General features: G+C 38.0%; 1 protein-coding gene across 1 annotated transcript in view; it reads right to left on the bottom strand.

Annotated features, from left to right (window-relative positions):
- SCFD1 (sec1 family domain containing 1) overlaps window positions 1-21530 on the bottom strand; it is a 48485-nt gene extending 26955 nt beyond the window's left edge. Inside the window, exons 1-12 of the mRNA XM_066551377.1 lie at window positions 21463-21530; window positions 16270-16340; window positions 15472-15560; window positions 14419-14509; window positions 13576-13698; window positions 12400-12487; window positions 8571-8660; window positions 7325-7380; window positions 6271-6356; window positions 4565-4664; window positions 1257-1396; window positions 127-217 (exon numbers count right to left, since the gene is read on the bottom strand). Of these exons, the coding sequence (XP_066407474.1) occupies window positions 127-217; window positions 1257-1396; window positions 4565-4664; window positions 6271-6356; window positions 7325-7380; window positions 8571-8660; window positions 12400-12487; window positions 13576-13698; window positions 14419-14509; window positions 15472-15560; window positions 16270-16340; window positions 21463-21493 (1056 nt within the window). The 5' untranslated portion in view covers window positions 21494-21530. The remainder of the gene's footprint in view (window positions 1-126; window positions 218-1256; window positions 1397-4564; window positions 4665-6270; window positions 6357-7324; window positions 7381-8570; window positions 8661-12399; window positions 12488-13575; window positions 13699-14418; window positions 14510-15471; window positions 15561-16269; window positions 16341-21462) is intronic.
- Between the last annotated feature and the right edge of the window lie 14 nt (window positions 21531-21544).

The raw sequence follows: 21544 nt of genomic DNA, 5'->3' as shown, positions 1-21544 counted from the left end.
AAATGTGGTACTTCTAGTCCTACTTTTAAGATCATATCATGCCTAAAATTCAGCATGCAATGTAAATTTTTGTCCATGGGATGACATGGGTGGGCTAGGCATCTCTACAAGCCCTATTAAACTTACCATGATACTTTTAAGTCTTTTGACTTCATCTTCTTGGGCTCTGTAAGATTCCAGTTCTTGCTGAACAGACTCGGCCACCTCTGGAAAAGGACTAATGCAATAATCTGCATTAAGCTCAATTAAATCAACAAACTGAAATAATAGAACCAGACAATAAAAACCTTTTTGGAAATAACAACACACAAATCATTCAGCAGAATCAAATCAGTGAAAATAATGACATCTTGACATAATGTAGGTTTACTTTAACTTTCTTACTGCAGGTTTACTTAAACTTTCTAAGATATATTCACTGCTTTCAATAATTTTATGTAGTTTTGGTAAGAACAATTTTGAGCTCTGTAACAAAGAAATAACAGACAATTATCATGGACAATGAATACTGGCAAAGATCATTCCTTATGTGGTGGTTTGACCCTGGTTGCATGCCAGTTGCTCACCAAGTGACTCTATCACTTCTCTCCTCAGCAAGACAGGGGAGAAAGAAAGGTAGAAAAACCCCCAAAGTCATGGGTCAAGATACAGGTGGTTGAAAAAAGGAAAGCTTATGTGTGAAAGCAAAGGAAAACGACAGGTTTTATTGTCTACTTCCCACCAACAGATGATGTCTGGCTATTTCCCAGGAAGCAGAGCTCCAGTAGGCAGAGCAGTTGCTCCAGAAGAAAAACATTTTAAAAAAATCCCATTGAACACTGCACACTTCTTCTCCTTTCTCTTAGCTTTTACTGCTGAACAGTGGAATGGAATGGAATGGTACAGTATGGTATGGAAAGGTATGGAGTATCTCTTTAGTCAGTTTGAGTGAGCTGTCCTGGCTATGCCCCCTCCCAAGATCTTGCCCACTCTCAGCCTGCTGGTGAGGGTGAGTGTTGGGGAGACAGTGCTGATGCTGTGGGAGCACTGCCCAGCAGTAGCCAAAACACTACCAGATACCAGTGCAAAGCACAGCACTGTGAGGGTTGCTGTGGGGAATGAAGTTCATCTCAGCCAGACCCAATACACCTTAAAAAGAAAGGCCCCCAAGCTAGAAAAGATTTTCAAAGAAGCTTAAAACAGAACTGTCATATATGAAGAATACTTAGAGTTTATATTGACTAAATAAATATAAACTGTATCCCTTTACAGCTTACCTGCCCTTATGCTTTTGCCAGAATTTATCAGATGTAGTTAAATCATAGGACTTCTTATTTTTTTTCTTAGGTCTTGCACCTGCTGGAGTGCTTTCTGTTCCTGCTGATTCTTCCAAGTTAACTCTATTCAAATGGAAATCCTACAATAAAGAAGAATCTTATGTAAGTATTTGACAATTTAATTGTTTATTCAGTCTTTTATACCCAACAAAATATTTTCTAGAATATTTTCTAAAAAAATATTAACACAGCTATTTATCAGAACTTCCTAAGAAGGCAGGAAACAGTTTACTGGTTAACTAGATAATAACAACAGCAATATAAGGATTCCAAAATTACTCACAGTTACTGAACTGTGATCAGTTCAATACTAAACAAGGCAATGAATGTTATGCAAAGACATTTGATTATCTCATATGCAAGCACTCTTCTGACACTGAACTTTGAACACTGTTGTCTGCATAGAAAATGAGTTATTTAGCAAGGACTGTGCTCTAACAATTCCCCAAAACTTCAAAGTAGGAAAGTATCTATGTTGCAGACAAAAAGTGTTTCTAAATCTGTTCACTTACATAGCTACAACATATGAATCAAAGCTGCCAAGAAGCTGATGCCAACAGCAACAGGATTATTCACTAAGAAGACTACTGAGCCACACCTTCACAGCTCTTTCCCTAATTTTTTGAGCACTAGTAAAATAATGACTGCATGATAAAGCAAAACTTTGCAACAAAGCTGCTATTTTTCCATATAGTTTTTCTTCTTCTACAGATGCATGAACGTAGAAACTACATTGCTTTGCTAGAGGACACAATTCTGTTCACATCACCAACTGCTCCCTGTGGGTCTTCTGGTTCTTTCCCCCACTGCCAAAGACTGCCCTGCATTTTTTGCAGCTTACTTATTCTCTCTGGTTTTCAACAAAGAGTATTAACAAGTATTCCACTTGCTGACTTTGTCCTAGCTCTTTTCAAGGACATTTAAAACTTCAAAGGTGCTCTTTGCTTGAGAAATAATGATAAGAGTGAAACCTTCAACTACAAGAAACTGTTATGAACCTTTTAGAATAGATATTTTTTCCAGAAATAAAACATCATTTATTATTTTCATTGAAGTATACAGAAATGGATCACTGTGAATGAAACTGTCAAATAAAATTTTAAAATGTTTCTAGTTAAACCCTGGCAGGGACTTAAATACTTCAAATGATCCATGCCAGAATAGAAACAGAACCAAGTAACTACTCAAAGGAAACACATAGAGTTGATGAATACAAACCTCATCTTACAAGAGGTGTTTAATACTTCAGAAAAAAAATAGTACATTTCAAGGACACATATTTGATAAAAACTTGAAGAGAAAAAAATTAATTTTATAATTTATAATTTTATAATTATAGCTAAATTATATTTAGCTATAATTTTTTTATGGAGATATATGTTTTGGATCATTTTAACTCACCAGTGACCTGTGTTTTCAAGTTAGTTTTGGCATTTACAAGTTTTCCTAAAATAATTCTTATTGATTAGTGTTCTTCCTTTCAACCCCCCATTTTGCCCTTATAAGGCTTTCTAACCATGCCTCCATGCCTCTAACTATTTTTCTGTATCCACTGATGAAAGGATTTTTATTCATAAATATAAATCCCTTCATGTAAGCATGTTTCTGTCTAGAAACAGCATGGTTATAATCTCAATGGATGCAGCACTCAACTTTGTGCCTGGGTAGTTCAACACTGCACAGCATTCCTGGACTATTGTAACTGAGACCTTAAACAAAACCCAGTTTGTTTGAAAGCACAGTTTACATAATCAACACCTTGATAACAATTTCATGGTTACAATTTATGGCGTCTTAGAAGACTACGGCAGTTATTTCATGAAATATTATGCTCAGTATGTGAAGAGTTTGGAAAGCTTGCCTTCAAGGTAAGTAACTTGACTAGTTTTGAAATTAAACTTTTGCCCTTGTCATGGAACCACAGACCACTTGGTTACAATTTCATGAAAAAAATTCCTAATCTGTGCACTTTTAAGATACAACATTTAACAGGTTAGTCCAGAGAAACTACAGAACTCTACTGATGCAGTAGAGATCTAATATCACTGAATAAGTCTTCCAGGGTTATTCCAATACCCCCCCAGATTTGTAGCACTAGCTGTCCTCAGCTTCCAGTACATCTTTGATCACTGCATCTTGATGAACTGAAGTCCTAACCCAACTCATGCTTGAGGCCACCCAACACCAATTTAAAAAGAAACTTGTAGAAATTCACTACTTCTATCTGCAAGTCTCTAGCCAGTTCAACACTTACTGGAGAAAACCTGGTGCAAACTGTTTTTTTCAGATACCCCTTTCCTAAAGAAACTAGGCCAAAAATTGTTATTTGCAGAAAGCACTCTTAAGTTTAACAGGAAAGGATTTGTGATAATGAATTAATTACATAAAATAAAATTTACAAGTGCCCTAAACCATTATATTAGTGCTGAAATATTTTCATCATAGCAATACAAGTTTCTGGACACTATGGATGACTATACAGTTCACCATCAACTTTGTATATCAACACATATGTGCATATTTCATGTATGCCTGTAACAGTCTCATTAATAAATCCAAAATAATTCTCAAAGACAGATATTGAAATTATTTTCACAATAACTCGCAGCACATAAAAACCTCCAGATAATAATTACTCTTAATCTTTTTTTTTAAATTATTTACTCCACACCTATACACAAAATGCACAAATCTGAGGTAAACAGAATGAGCTATCATTCAAGTACATTTCTACTATTGGTTTTATAAAATAAACTTGAGGAAATAAAGGCAGCTTAAGGTTATTTAAATTAAAAAAAAAATTAAAAAAATCTGTTTTAGATTCCTTACAGTAGGACTATACCACTCTGCACTGAACACTTACACCACCTTGTGGAGAAAAACAGGAAGAAGTATTTTTAGAAGCTCAAACTAAAACCAAAACTGGTTTAAAAACACATTAAAAGCATTTCTTTTTCAAAATTGAATTACACTTAATGGAGTCTGGATATCACATAACCTACAGATCATGAGTACTGAAAAAAAAGTTGGGATTGCTGAATTAGCGATCTTCTGATGATACCAAGATTTCAACTTTTAAAATATTTGAGAAATTATTGCTAAATAAACCTTCTAGGGAAAATCTTCCAAGTTGTTCTTTATTAAAACAGACAAAACAGATTTTGGATTAAGAGAGAATCTGATAATAAGTTTTAACAACAAACTGAGTGAAAAAATAGTTTTGGTAACAAAATCAGATTTATCCTTACCAGAACATCATGCACTAAAGCTTGGTATGTCCAAGTATGATGTAGAGGAGTTGCTAAATCTATGTTTCTGTCAACAAGGACTAATAAGGGCCTTTGGAAGCTGAAAAGATGACACTGTGTTAGTACTTCTTTATACATGGTTAAAGCACCCCAATAACATCCTGAGTGATATCAGCCACTTTAAGTATCTATTCCAAGATAAAAGCAAACTGCCTACTGCTGAGCTCCTCCAGCCTTCCCAAAAATAACTGGGGCTGATCACTATGATAAATTCCATTAATCAAATCTTAGTAATGATAAAGAGATTACTTTATACTTAGTGAAATTACCAATATAAAAATATTGAGCAGAAGTTGAAACACTTCCAAGGGTTTCTAATTTCATTTTGCTCTTTGCTTGTATATAAAGTCCATACAAAAATAAATTATGAACTTCTGAGATGCACTGTGGTAATTCCATCAATACCCAATTTTGTAAAAATTGTACAAAATGCAGTCATACCTAAAGTTCTTGGGCTATGGCTACATGAAAAGCTTATAGTGAAGACAGGAAGACTGTGAGCTGACAGAACATAATAATAACCATTTCTCTTAAGCACATAATCCCTACAACATGCAGTTGAAGTGCATTTGAACAGAGAAAAAGCATTTAAATTCCATGCTCTGGATTTCCTTGCAGTAAGTATATTCACTTAAATATATAATCTCAAAAGCCTTAGACAGCTGATTCTGAAAAACTAAACTAAACATCTGAAGCCATTCAACTGGTTAAAGTTTCCTGTGTTTGCTTTACCTTGCATTTGCATTTTGAGGGCAATGATGCTACACTATCAGGAAAACAAGCCATGCCTCTGAAGGAAAAGCAGTGCTTACAATGCAGTTCCCATGAAAATGAAGAAACTGGTATTTCACAACTATTCTCTCTCCTTTCAAGCTCATTCCTTTTGCCAATGTTGATGTTTTTGTGCCTTTTATCCCAGCCTTGATTTTAATTTGAGATAAAAGTATGATGACTGTTTTATACCCAGTTAGCAGATTGTAAGTTTCCTTCAGCTATGGTCTTGCCAATACATCTCCTCCTTTTCATGAACAGGATAGGCTCTCATAACACACCTTCCTAAGGCAGCCTGTGGAGTATTCAGCTGTCTGGGGGCGACAGTGTACAGGGATGCTGCTGAGAACATTATCAGATGCTCACGAGCATCCACAAAGGACTCAAATGGTCCTGACTTAACAGACCTTAATTATCCAGGTGGTAGTCCTCAAGCAGTGTCCTCTGATCAAGACAGGGATCAGCTGGGAAACACTTGCTTTTAATGTAACTAAACTGGTAGTAGTGTTCACAAGCAAGAAGATGGGTCTGTCTTTCTTTTTGAGGACTTCAGAGCTATGTTCAGACATCCAACTGCATTTCATAGCCCTGTAAACAGAGTGTATTTACAGAAGTTTGGCTCCTGCTGGGTTTAGAGGCTGAACAAAATTAACTGGTTCATAACATAACTTCTGACTTACTGTGCTAGAGCCATACTCTTAATAGTTATAGAAGTTTTTAAATGGGTTATGCTGTGGGATTGCAAAACTCCCTTGAAAGTATGTAAATTCTATTAATATAGAATTTGAACCAAATTTTTGTAAATACAGTTTTCAGTACAGTGGTGATTTACCCAGACATCTGAAATATGAAAAATAAAATGACTAACACGATACCTGAACTGGCCAGCTCCGAGTGTGTCACCTGTAAAAAGACTGTTTCTGGCATCTCTTAGATTCTCTCTGAGCTTCTTATCCAGTTTCTGAGGATGGAAAAAGAAACCCCACTTTTAACAAACCAATGGTTTCCTAACCTCTTTACAAGATCAACATTAAAAGATTTATTGTGCTGTTTTTGTAGCTTATGGAAGTCTTAAATGCAGGAAGACTAGGTCCAGTGTACATGGGAAATAAAGAAATCATACATCTATTTTGTCCCTCCAGCATTTCTATCTATGTCCAGGACTACACTGAAGATGTTTCCTTTATGTCTACTAATCTCATCCCAATTAGCACCCATTCCCTAAACATGCAAGTAAAAAATACCAGTAGGAAGCATCAAGAGGGAACCACAGCAGAAGCAGCAAATTGGGCTGGCAGACACTACCACACAATTGTTTTATAAAAGTGAGATTATCCTCAATATGAGTGCATGCACACTGCATGCTTTAATCAGTACTACCATTTCACTGACAAAGAAAATGTGAAGAAGATGGAAGAAATGAACCCCAGTGACTCCTAATGAAGACAGTTCTGTAGAGGTTGTTAATTGTGATTTAGTTTGGTCATTCCATTCCTATTTGATGATCAAGTTCAATGTCAGCTTAATTTGCTATACTAAAAATGTCTTGTACTTGCAGGGTTTCCCAGTAAGATAGATAAACATTTCTTACTGATACACACAGAGGAACACAGGTCCAACAGCCACTTTTTAAGTTGTAGATGCAGCTTAATTATAACGCATATTAGAAGATCTTGATAAACTCTAGATTAGGAATAATTATTTATATTTAAGTTTCCCATTATCTGATTCCCTAACACTACAGTTTCTACAGAAGTTCTGTGGAACTGAAATCAGAAAGGAAAGTGAATGTATCTCTTTTCCAGTTTTACTTCCTTCACAAGGAGAAGGATACAATGACACACGATCTCTGTCTAGTACAGAGAAAAGTGAAAGTGATGTTTGGAAAGTTGTAAAGCAATGATAGGTGTTTAGAAAAACAGTTCTTACCACTGCCACCATTTCAGCTGCAGTTCCTCTTGAGCATCTGATTATAGGTATAGCGCCTAATAAAAGATACATTGACTTCTACATGCATTGCCATTTTCAGATTCTTTATTACATTACTTTTTATAAACAACTTTAACTAACATTCTGAGATTAAATACAAACTTACATGAAACTTTTCTCTTGCAGTCTTTATCTATGAAATGAAAAATACTATATAGAAATATTAAATAAAGTTTTACAGAAATGAATACCCCATATAACAATTTATGAGAAATAGAGTATATATTAGAAAGAAAGCTCATCCACTGTTGGAGGGGACAAACTATCTCATGCAGATGCATTAGAAGTTATTTTCAGAAGATCAGAAGTCCCTTGAACACAATAGTAAGTATTATACCACCACAATGTATCTGTTACTTCTCACTGCTATGTCCAGGACTATCTATCTATGGTAATGCTATTTTCAAAAGCACATTTTCCATTGGCTTCCAGGTTTCAAAACATTTAGCTACAGTTTCTCACTTACCTATACAAATATGAAAATTCCAAAACCACAGATTTTAAGTGACTGAGGAAAAGACATTAATTTGTATCATACTAACACTTGAAAGAACTGAATAGGTCCAAGGGAATCTCTCTTGAAGAGACTGCCCCATGGCAATCCCCAGCTCCCCTTGTAGGAAAGCTATCTCAGATGGACCAATTTCAGTTACAACTTAAGTTAAATGTCATCACTATGAAAACTGTATCAGCTAAGCGTCAAGGAAACTCACAATAAAATAAGTAAATGGAATTCATCTTCCTATTTTTTAGGCAGTTACTTCACTTAGATCTTTGCAGGGTTTGTGTGAGGAATATTTTCTTCTAATTCCATGGTGTTTAAGGGATTGGTTTTTTTTTTTGAGAATGACAAATCCAAACTCAAAGCACTATTATTCATTGCAGACTAGGATTTTGTTAGAACCGTGCATCCAAACCTTTGCATTTCAGTATTCTCCTCCCATTGGTACTGAAGACTGAGACTCAACTCCCATGAAGGCCAACCTTTATTGTACTTTGCAGTGATATAAAGCAAGATATTTGAGTGATAGAAAGCAGTGATATTTGAGCAAGATCATTATCCCACCGGTGAATTATTGAGATTTTCATCACAGATATAATTCTGCTTTTGATTTTCTATATGAAGTCAGCAGACTTCTAGTTATCTCATTGAATATGGAAAATATGCTAAAATTTGGAAACTTACCAAGGGTAACAAAAAAACAGAAGAGACTATCAACAATAGTGTCCATTATAGTTTCCATTTCTGTGTCTGTTATATCTGGTCGGTTAATGGCTAAAACAGTGTGGAAAAGAGAATAGGGTTAAATAAGTTTACGCCATTTTAATAGTGAGAGAGCAATCATCTCCTTATCTGATGGCTGTTAGTAGTCAACAGCTTTTGTTGCAGAAGAGATTACATCCTGAAATGCCCCTCTGACCACACCTGTTAGTTTCCACTCCCTCTTTTTTCTGAGAAAAAAACTGGCAAAATTATTGGTTACTGTAGAAGGTCAAACACTATACAATAATTTCTGAGTCTCTCTCACTGCACACATATCTTTTGGATCGTTATTATTGCATCAACAAAAACCTACTAAGAAACATGTTATACAAGAGAAATGGCCATCCTCTTGGCTAACATTTTTCAGGAAGAAAATCCTCAAGAAGTACCTGTATAAAATAATTATAGAATGCAGTTATCTATATTTAAAATTTCTAAATCCCACCTTTTGTATGGAGATTCCTTTTGTTTCTCCTAAATTCATCGTCAGTCTCTAAATTAGGGGTAATTCCCAAGTTATAAAACATTGTACTTGACAGATAAGAGAGATTTCCTTCCCACATTTAGGTCAAAACAGAAGACATGCAGCAACATTTCTCTTAAGTAACTAACCCTGACAAGAATAAAATAGCCAACAGGAAACATCAAACCAAATCTTATCACAGATCTCAAGTCAAGCACTAGCTAGGATTCATGCCATAAATCCTATCCTTGTTTGTTTTACATTACCTTTAAAAATTTCTCACATGATTACCTGTCTTATCCTCTTTCTTCAAAAATGAATTTCAAAGCTCTAAATATTAATAAGCCTCCCATCCTAAATTTATGCATGGACAGCCATAACCATTCTATAACTTTAAAGGTGCTTTTTTCCCCCCAGCTTTTCTCCTGTAAGAACTTTAGAGACATGGATTATATTTCAGCAACTACCCTTAGTAAGCTAAAGTTCTGACTAGACTGACAACAGCAATAGAAGTTTCAAGTTTCTGATATATCAGCACCAAGAAAAGCAGACCATTCCCCATATCTGTATTTTTCTATAATGACAAAGCTTTGAAGAAATTCACTGGGGCTATCATTCTGTAGTTATCGCCAACTAATGGTCTCCCACTTTACAGGAAAGAAAAAACCTCATTTTTACTCTCTTAACTTTTCCAATTTTAAAATTTATTTCCCATCCTGTTAATATGTTTAAAGTACTCATTTCTGATGTTCCAGTAATTGGCTCACTGTCAGTGCCTTCTAATTTTGTCTACCATGAACATTTTATCAGCACATTCCTTTTCTTGTACCATAGCAACCAACACAGATACTTAATATTCCTGCTCCTTAGATCAACCTTTGAGAAACTTCATTAAGAATCTTTAGGTAAAATGTTCTGCCATGTTTTCTATAAGTTTTTCTCTCTCCACTCTAACAAGCTTATGGGGAATGCATCAACTACAGAAAAGTAAGTATAGGTCTCCTACATTTTCCTGCTGTACTACAAAATTCAACCAAATTGTAAAGGATGGTAAAGAAGCACTCAAATAGCATGAAACAGGATGTCTCAAATACCAGCTTTATACCAATATTACTCATTTACTCTTCCTTATACACTATCTTAGGAAAACAGAATCAGAGGGAGCCTGAGGGATTAACTAGCTGGTCCTCCTTTCCAAAGATGAGTTAATTTCTGTATCTAAACCAATTCAAAGAGCTTCCCAGTCACAAAAATACCATAATATTTACAGGTAATCTAATATTTAATTATTTTTAAAGTTAGAAAGTGCTCCTAACATCTGATCAAGAACATTCTTGATGCATTTAAACTCATCACTTCCTGTCCATTACTAAACAGAAAGAATGTATTTCCTTTTCTGTGTAGGAAAGTCTTTCACATAATTGAAGGATTTTATATTGCTTATTTGTCCTGACATTACCTCTCTGTAAAAGCAGTCACACAGCCAAGGAATCAGGAAACTGAAAATTAACCTGTTTTGTGATATTTGCTCTTAGTTCATCCCTTCAGATGAACTAAGATGAACTAACACAGATGAACTGTGTGTGACCACACACAGCAGTGCTGCTGGCAAGAATAGCAGCCATCTTTAAGTACCCTCAGATTACACTGACTTTTGTAGATTATAAACTGGCAGTCTCCTGTTAGGGATACTCTCCACAGGCAAAAAAGCCCACTCTTCCTCACCTCTGTACTCCTACTGCCTGTCCGTGTCAGATCTAGAACTCACACAACGAGACAGATCAGCTACCAAGCTCTAATGGAAAACTCATCACTCTCTGTGGGGGATCAGATTTCTGTTCCTGAGCTTTTGGAAACAGCCACTTCTACATTGGTTTAAACATGCTGGCAAATTTCAGCAGCCTAAGACAGGAAAACAAGCCAGATAGAAACTGATGGGTGTAAAACATTTTCAGTCATTTTAATTCAAATTCCTTGTTAGCATAAGGAATCTGATGACAAGTCAATTAAGTATCTTTATATACATAGGAACACATCACAAAACAATTAGTATTAAAACTCTTCAACATCAGGTTTTAGTGAAAAAAATTAAATCTGCTTTTCAAACAAAAATCCCTTCATTCGGCCAATGGAATCAATCCCTAGTGTGAGACACCCAGTGTGCGACACACATCTCAGTTATTATGGATCCAGTTTTAAAGAAAAGGTACTGACTTCAGATATTGGGCAAGAAAGCAGAAAAATCTCACTGCTAAATATTAGACATACAGAGACATCTCATCTCTATCTGGTCACTAAGGAGTATTTCAGGCACCAGGAATTAGCTGTGTGACTTTGTAGCTACATTAAAGCAATGAGGAGCTGCTGCAAAAATAGGACTATCTTGACTTCTGCTTCTTCCCTTTCACTGCATTTGTACATCCACACAAATGAGTTGGTATTTTAGAAGGAATGAGTCAATTAAACACACCCTGCAGCTCTTAAATTGGTGGTCCTGATGTAAAAAGACAGGAAGAGTAAAACTACAGCAGAAGCAGCCACACGACATACCCTGTAACATCTATGAGTAGATCATCTGTGAGTTACAGCTGGCCCCAGAGTAAGGGGCAGGAGAGGTGGAGTGGTGGTTCTCTACATTTAGCACACTGAATGGGTCAGAGGTGTACATAACATCAGCACAAGGGAGGAAGGAAAATCATGTGGACAATTATGACAACTAGTGTGTATATTGATTTGAGCTGCCATAGCACCAAGGCAACTGATCTAGGGCAGCCACTTGCTTTTCCTGCTAGGTTCCAAACCAGAAGAAGTCTTGAGAAAAAATAAAAACAGTTCCAGGAGGCTGACTTCACTTGCAACTCTGAAACTTTATGAAGAAGCTGAAATGCTTGCAGAAGCAATCAGTTTTGCTTATTGTCTAGAATGCACTTTCCCACCGACAGTGACTATCCATATGTGAAAACAATATGTAATTTTTCCAATGTTATTTGTTACATAAAAATTGTTGCATAAAAAATTTGTTGCATAAAATTTGTTATTTTCCATAAATGTCCATACCATAGTTTCACTTTGTATTTATTTTTCAGTATCACAATCGCCATGTAATAAAAGATGCTGAAATGAACATCTAAGAACTGTTTCTTTCATGATTTTACATATGTAACAGATTATCCTGAATTTTGAGCAGATCAAAGCAAAATAAGGTAATTGCTGGTTATTAGCTACAACTTCAAAAGTAAATTTCAACCTCAGACATTCCTGTATAATTTTTATATAAATTCTACTTACCACGGTATGAAACAAGTTCTTTGTTTTGGTTACACAATACAAACATATCATCTTCTAAAGTAATAAAATTAAGATATTGATCGAATACCTAGAAAGCAAGGAATAATGGTCAGAATAATCCAGAGTGAAGCATAAAAAAACTTGTATGTGATTTACTGCTACATTTTACAGAAGTATCTATTAAAAAGAAATAAATGCAAGATATAATTTATGAATTAAAAAGCCTGAATTAAAAAGTGTAAGGGTTGAGTGATTAACCCAAAATATTAGAGCACTGGAAAATGCCAGAACTGTCCAACTTCAACTGTTTCTGTGCACAAAGTTTCAGCAGCCAAGTATCACTGAAAAAACACATGTGGAGGACATTTCAATATTATAGGTTCACTTTTTATGAATATGAAGGACTACAACATTATCAGCACTGAGCTCTCAGGCAGGAGAGAAGAAAGAGGGCAATATCTGAACAATAAGACATTACAGCTCATGAATTTTAACTTTTCTGTAACACCATGTGCATTCAGGAAAAAAATTAAACTCCTCTATAGCATAAACTATTAATGAGATATCACAACAGAAAAACAGATTTAAGAAAGTTAGTTTACAGTGCTGTACTAATTTCCTGCTGCTGACGACGTAAGGCTTAAACAATACTAGTAGTGTTCATTTTATTTCACAATGGGTTCTTTCTCTCATGCCAGTAGTACTAACTGGAGTGAGAAAAAGTGAGTGTATTTAAGTGTATTACTTAGTAATTTAAAGGTTTTGGTGTAGCCATCTGACAAAAATAAAAGTAAATCTCTAACACATGCCTTTAAATCATAAAGGTACAGGAGAGTACCCAGTAAAACTGTGTATATATGAAATATTATTTCAAATGAGAACTGCACTCCTACTGCTCTTTTTGTTTATTTTGGAGATAATACAGAAACATATATGCACTGAAAGGACTCATTCAGCCGTTGTGATCAAGAATCCTCTGAAACCACTGTATTTCCCCTCCTATCATTTAGCCCAAAAGTCTTATAACACTTTGACTTTTGACAGCTGAAGTATGGTACTAAGCTGCATTATTGGGATGACTGTAGGTTCTGTTTTTCTCCCCAGTATGCCTGAAAATAAGAATGCAGTCTTATAGCTTTAATGGTGCTAATATTAGGGACTGGGGGACTTTCTTACCTTAGCCACTTGAGTTACTGCATTAGCACCTATAGCAGCATTTGCAATATCTTCCAGTTTACTTCTTGAAATGGCAGAAATGAAGTTTAAATAGTAAGACTCATAAAGCTGATTTCGAAGATCCTGAAAGAAAGGAAAACTTTCCTGAATAAGTACTAACAGATTTCTGAGTAATTAAAAGAAGAAATCATACTTTTACTATGTAATGTTACAGTTATCCACAATCAAACTAAACCTTCAGAAGTGCTTAGCTGCCTGTTCATACACGACATTTTGATTACATATCCAGATATAAACAACCCACCACAGAACTGCAAAAAACCAGGAAATGACATTTAAGCCAAAAGGCAGCAATTACTGCTGATCAAAAATATCCTTTGCTCTTCTTATTTTGGCAAAAATGTCAACCTTCCATCCATCTCCTTACCAGAAATGTGAAAAATTGAGATTAGCCTAATCCAATCTTCCCACTCAAAGCAGTATCAAATGGTGCAGGTGGCTCAGGATAGCGTCCAGTCAGGTTTTGAACCTTTTCAAGGATGGAGACTCCACAAACTCTCCAGGCAATCTGTTCCAGTGTTTGGCCACCCTCATTAAACTAGCTTTTTCTAATGTTTAATGGAATATTTGTACCCACTGCCTCTTGTCTTTCCACTCCCCAAACTCTCTCTGAAACACACGAGACATGTTTACCTTTCTACTTGCTGGGAAATTTAAGTTTTGCATAATAATATTTTTCTGACAAATTTGTGCTAGTAGTTACAGTCACGTTCTGGTGAGTGCAGGATTACTTCACACACATTGTTGTGTGGGCTCTTTTGAAACATTACAGATGCAAGTTACCTGGCACATTCTGTCAATATTTTCTTCTGTTGGCATTACAAAGTAAACAGCTGGGACATCTGGAATAGCATCCCGATCTGAATGCAAAAGCCTGACAGGAAGAAAAAAGACATCTTCTCTGTTTTTTCTCTGATATGTATAAAATTAAAAAAGTTAAAGAAATTATTTATTGGTACAGACAAATGAAATTTCCTACAATTTCCTTCTATATTTAGCAAGAGTTTTAGCAAGAAAAGAAATCACATTTGTGTATTTTTTGACTGAATATATTAATAGATGTGTTCAAAGTTTATTCAAAGCTTGAGAAAAGGCTATGCAAATGTTCAAAAGCAGATTATCCATTCAGAGAAAGCTAAAATACTGCATCCACAAAGTTCATATGTGAACTGCTGCTGTGGTAAAAAACCACTATATTTAATTCTATTAAACTTGCCTTTCCTGCTTGAAGACAAAGTGCTTACATGTTTTTGTCATGTTTCTGCTGATGTGTAAGCAGGTTAAACTGTTTCCATTTCTAGCCTTCACTTAGCAAAAGTTAACAAACTTGGAAAAAAATACACGTTATGTTCAAAGTTTCTTCATGACTATTACCACAGCTAAGGAATGACAATGGACTAGGTAAATGGAATCTGGGGAAAAAGACATGGAGAAATCTCTTAAAATCATACCTAAAGGTTTTATATGTTTGACAGCAGACAAGTAAAATCTATGTGTAAAAAGACAAGCAAAGAACATACACAGTCCCATGAAACAGTTTGTGCCAATACAATTGTAACATGTGTGATTGCAAAAGGATTTGTAGAGACAAATACCAAAATAATAACTTTTATTTTTGAACAAGGGCCTCCTGTTTTGAGCAAGAACATTGTTTGGAACGATCACTCCCTCATTCTGCATAATGGCATCTGATTTTAGGAACAAATCTATTAAGTTTATAATTTTTATTCTAGCAGTTATTTATTCAATGATTTTTCACTGATTTGTTAATTATTTTGGGGAATATTAAATAATGTTCTTTTTACAAAAGAATTCCCAATTTTAAAAAGAACTTACAGATGCAAAGTGATCCCCATATCCCTCAGCTCTTTCACTGACAGCAAAGGTGAGATGATATCTTGGCCAAATCTGTCATAAATGAGAACCTGAAACAGATACACATCATCTTATAAAGTGCTGTAAAAAGTGGATACCACAGAATACAGTGGATACAGGAATTCAGATTTAGGGAACTACTACCCTAACTTCAAAAGTGCTTCAACATCTAAACATCTACCAATTTACAACAAATCATTAATTTGTCATGGACTTCCATTTGTGCTTACAAATAAATAAAATATAAAAGGAAAACCAAGGGAAACTCAGTGATAAAGGGGGAAAAAGAACCATCACTTCCATCTCCTGAAAAGTGTCTTGTCAAACAAGAGTTTGCTGTTTGAAGTTTGTTATTGTATGTGCAGAGTTTTCCTGACTGCATTTGAGAGAAAACAAGAGGAAAATCAGAAGAGAAAATAGGAATTAGTGAAAACAGACAAGGGATGAAGAGACAGAATATATGCTCTGCAGCAGCAAAAAATCCTCATGACTTACAAGTTACATTTTAAAGGTAATAAAGCTATCCTGAGCTCAGATTCTTCAAGCTATCAATAGTTCTTCCATTTGTATGGGCTTTTTTCTGACTCTGGTATTTTTTCAGCAGTTCTGATACTCAATTCTGTGTATTTACAATATAGGAAAAAATATTTTGTACAAGTTAATAACACAAGAAAAATGAACTTGATTTAGTTAAAATCTGCAAATCTGAACTTTTCTGACACCATAAAATTCTCATGTTCCAGTTCCAAAAGTTCTTACCTTCCATACTGGTTCTCCTGTGCTGTTTTTAACTGGAGGAACATTGAAGTTCAGCATACGTTTCAAAGCCACTGGAAAATAAAGCCAAAGAATGCTTTACTCTCTTTGCACTTCAACAACAGTGACTTAAAGACTTTAGCAGGATTTTGTTATACATTTTAAAGGAAAACCATTTGAAAGGAAAACCATTGCAAAATATAAATACAAGTCACATTTTCATTATTTTTATGCAGCTCTAACTGACAAGTGGCTAACATCTGCTAGAATTTATGGACTCCAGAGGACACAGCAAAAGGCAAAGAAGCAAGTTCTAAAACATTTATTCTCCTTAGTTATACAGGCTGTATTCTAACAAGGTTTGCCTTAAAACTAATTCCAGTATCTTCTTGAAGGTGCTTTCTGTCCAGTGGGAACTAGTTTGCTTTATTCCCTGACCTGCTTTTCCTACCCCACAGGAACAACACCATACATACCAAACAAAAAATACCTTTATGCCTAACTAAAATCAATACACAGTTTGAAAGATTTTGAGAACTCATATGAAGAAACTGCTGGCTTAAGATACAAAAATACCCTTAGTTTGTAGCAGGAAAACTCTGAAAGATGAATGAACTTTAATTTAACTTTCCATTCCACATACAAACCAAAGCAGATTGTTCTACCTACCTCTAATTTATAAATCTATTATGTAATGAATCCTTCCCCATTTATCTGATTAAACAACACAGCGTGTGCTGCTCTTCCATCTTTGACTAGCAGCAAAAGACTATTTGTGCTATAGTGCCGATTCTCTTATGACTCCTAACAAAATCAGCACAGAGTTTTGAAAAGAGGAAAAACTTGCAGAAATTAGAGTGATGGATACCACTTAGCTCATAAATGGAGAGCAGTAGAAACAATTAACTTCTGACTCTGGCTGAATGAACATAGTGCAGTTCCTGGGATCTACAGCATCACAAGACGTCAGGCTGGAGAGGACCTTGGAAGACCTCCAGTCCAATCTCCTGCCTAAGGAGGCTCAGCTCTGAGGCTAGGCCAGGCTGCTCACAGCTTTATGCAACCAGCTCTCCATGGAAGATGGAAGATGCCACAACCACAGTGTGCAACCTGTGGCACTGACTGTCCTTGTGGAGAAAAAGCTTTTCCTTACATCCAGTTTGAACATCTTGGTTATGTTATGCAATTTATGCCTGTTGTGCTTCACCCTACTGCCATACACCACTACAAAGGGGCCTGGTTCCTTCTCAGTGCTGCCCATAGGTATTGGGGAGCTGCTGTAAGGTCCACCCTGAAGCCACCTGGAGAAAAAATCCATGCAGAACAAGCCTTAGTGCTAGAGCCTCACCAGAGCCTCTGACCACCTGGTAGTAGTCCCTGCTGACTCCCTCCAGCTGGGAACCCCCTGCAGGTCTTTTGTGCAGAGCTGCTCTCCAGTCTGGCAACCTCCCACACTGTTGCCTGTATGTGCAAGGGGTTCTTCCTTTAGAAGGGCAGGAATTTGTCATCGTTAAATTTCATGAGATCTCTGCTGGCTATTCCTCTTGCCCATCTAGGTGCCTCCAAATGGCAGCTCATCCCTCAAGCAGAAGAGATTCCCCTAGTTTGGTGTCACCTGCACACTTAATCAGAGTACACTCTGACATGCCCTCCAGGTGACTGATAGACATTTTAAACAGGAGAGGTCACAGAACACACTCATGCAGTGCTCTAGTTGTTACCAGCCTCTAGGTAATTATGTCTGAATAATTACAAACCCTCTGAGCCTGACCATCCAACCAGTTTTTTTAATGTAGTTAGTGGTTCATCCATCTAGTCCACGACATCCTAACTTGGATATAACACCATGGTGTCAAAAGCTTTGCTGAAGTCAAGGTAAATTAAATACTCCTATCCTGTTGCCTACAAACCCAGTCATTTTATCACTGAAGGCAATTAGGCTGGTCAAGTATGATCTACCATACATAAATTCATGCATGCATTTTCCCTCATGTGATGAGAAGTATTTTCCAACAGGATTCGCTCAGTGATTGACTCCAAAGTGACACTAAGGCCTGGAAGCATTTGTAGGTGAAGACTGAGGCAAAGGCAGCCCTGGTTTACCTCAGCCCTGTGTCTATCACCATTAAATGAGCAGCTTCATTTAGCAAAGATCCAGCCTCTTTTCTTAATTACGTTTTTGCTACTAATGTTGCAGCAGAAGCACTTCTCCTTTCTCAAGATACATGCTGCACAGCTCAACCTCAGTAGAACTTTGGCTTTTCTTGTATCATCTCTCCCTGGCCAGGCAGTGTTTCTGATGCTCTGCTTCCTCCTGTGAACTGCCCTTTCAAACGACACTACTAGAAGTGAAACACAAATGTGGGGAAATCCAAGCTAGCATTGAGTGCTGACTCTTGATGGGCTCCAGCCTTCAACTTGCTTCATACTTTTTTCTTTTCTTTTTTAAGCAGCACGAAGCAGCTCTGAAAATTGATTACAGGATGCTCCTGGGTTCTTTGGCCCCTCGCTGCTGGTGACATCTTTAGCCATATGAGCAATTTTATATAAAGCTGTATGGTTATGTGCTTTGGTACGACTGGAACTGAAGCAGCTGCATTGCAAAGTTTAACATCTAAAGTAAAACTTAGCATAAGCTCTCTGCCAAGAAAGAGTAATCAAACTAGTAACGTGCTGTGACAATCACGTCAACATTCAGCAAGTGCCCGAGTTCCTTTCCTGTATTCATATTGTCATTTCATTTACATGAATGTTGAATGTTCTCTGGGGCAAGGATCAGGTTTTTACTGTGCTTGCACAATGATATGCTTTTGTTATGAAACCAATCCTGGTTATGAACCAGGATAAAGGTCACAACAGATGGTGAACATACATAGTAAGACCATAACTAAATGATAAGAAACTTTTTTCTGAGTACATTTTAGTTGTTGAATCTAGCTCCTTGGAAAAGATCACCTTAACAGAAGACATCATGGATTCAGTTGTAAAGGCTGACTGAAATAATCAAGCAACAACTGGTGACATGGACAGTGGGAGTGAATGCACCTGCAACAAGTTTGCCAATGACATCAAGCTGTGTATGGTCACAAAATCACAGAATCATTCAGGCTGGAAAAGACCTCCAGGATCAGTGAGTTCAACTTTTGACTGATCACCACCTTGTCAACCAGACCATAGCACCAAGTGCCATATCCAGCTGAACACCTCCAGGGATGGTGGCTCTACCACCTCCCTGGGCAGTTCTTTCCAATGTTTAACCCTTTCCATGAAGAAATTCCTCCTCAATAAGATGGAGAGAAAGGACGCCATCCAGAGACACCTTGACAGGCTTGAGAGATGGGCCTGTGTAAACTTCAGGAAGTTCAGCAAGGCCAAGTGCAAGCTCCTGCAGCACAAATATAGGCAGGGCAGAGAACAGATTTAGAGCAACCTTGAGGAGGACTTGGGGGTGTTGGTGCATGAGAAGCTTGATATGACCTGGCAATGTGTACTTGCAGCCCAGAAAGCCAGCTGTACTCTGGGCTGCATCTAAAGCAGCATGGCCAGCAGGATGAGAGAGGGGATTCTGCCCCTCTGTTTTCCTCTGGTGAGATCCCACCTGGAGTACTGTGCCCACATCTGGGCCCAACATCAGAAGAACTTGAACCTGTTGGATTAAGTCCAGGGAGGAACACCAGGATGATCAGAGGGCTGGAGTACCTCTCCTATGAGGAAAGGCTGAGAGAGTTGGGTTTGTTCAGCCTGGAGAAGAGAAAGCTCCAGGGAGAACTTATAGTGCCTTCCAGCACTAAATGGAGTTAGAAGAATCCTGGAGAGGGACTTTTCACAACAGCATGTAGTGACAGGACAAGGGGGAATGGCCTTAAATGGAGACAGTAGGTTTAGATGAGCTATAAAGCAAAAATTCTTCCCTATGAGGGTTGTGAGGCTCTGGAACTGGTTGTACAGAGAGGCTGTGGATACTCCATACCTGGAAGTGTTCAAGGCCAGGCTGGATGGGGCTTTAAGCAACCTAGTGAAAGGTGTTCCTGGCCATGGCAGACAGGAGTTAGAATGAAATGATCTTCAAGGTCCCTTTCAACCCACACCACCCTATGAACATAGTGAAACAGAACAGAAAAGAATAAAACTGTACAGAATATAAGCTCAAAGAAAATAGGCTTTATTAGAAAGATAGCAAAGAGAAGATAAGCAAAGACTTCAGAAGAACATCAAATAGCACTATCAATGGTAGATGGCAGAGGAATGAGATTACAAAAAAGTAGACTGGTACCAAAAAATTAAGCATACTAGTAAAATATTTAATGTCCACGGAGACTGTGACTGAGATTTTTAGGCAGATGATTTGAAACATTTCATGCTAACCAAATGCATCCAGAATCCTCTATACCACCAAAGATACTGCAGCTGTCAAGGAGAGTGTCATGATTACAGCTTAACTACTGACTGCAACTTTGGCAAACAAGGGAAGAAGAGGACTAAGGAGCTGACATTCCCTGTGCTTTAGGAGAGTATGTCCAAGGCTTTACAAAGCAGCATCACCAAGGCAGAGAAGAATCAATTAAGGACTCTCAGCAATGTCTAAGAAGGGACTGAACTAACAAACCCTTTACTCACAGAAATCCTCATGCAATTAGTTCAGTTGTTATTATCGTATTCCCAACTTCTTGAGGGTCAGTACAGACATGGATGCCCCTGTATTGTCTTACAAGAACATGACAACAATAATTTTAGTTTTGCACCATTAAACACTGATTCCCGTCGATCTTTCCCACGGGCAGAAAGAAACCGAAACGGAGGGTGCACTCGCTCCCACGGCCGCGGAAGAAGGCACCACTCACGGCCCGGGCCCGGCCAAGTCCCGCCCCGGGAGCGCCTTCCACACCTCGGCGGCACCTATGACCACGTCCCCGGGGCCTGGGGCCCAAGCGGGGCCGGGGTCCCTCAGCGAGAACTGCGGCCCGAGGGTCCGGAGCCCCGCCGCCCCGGGCCCGCCGCCGCAGAGGCGAGGAGAAGGCGGCAGAGGGGCCGCCACCCCGTTGCCGGGAGACCCAAGCCGGGTGAGAGGGCGCGAATCCGCGGCGGAGGCGCGGCGGCGCCCGCAGCCCGCCCCGCGGGGCCAGAGGCGGGCGCGGCGGCGGCGTGCGGCCGGCCCGCTCCCCCGCCCGAGCGCCGGGACCGCGGGCGGGCGCTCACCTGTCTGCTTCTCCCGGATCCCGGCCGCCATCTTCCCGCGCCGCCGGCCCGGCCGCGCCGCCCCGCCCCGCCGCCGCCTGCG

The sequence above is a fragment of the Molothrus aeneus genome, chromosome 6 (genome assembly GCF_037042795.1).
Source record: "Molothrus aeneus isolate 106 chromosome 6, BPBGC_Maene_1.0, whole genome shotgun sequence".
In the NCBI taxonomy this organism is placed as follows: Eukaryota; Metazoa; Chordata; class Aves; order Passeriformes; family Icteridae; genus Molothrus; species Molothrus aeneus.
This window is presented reverse-complemented; position numbering and strand designations above follow the sequence as displayed.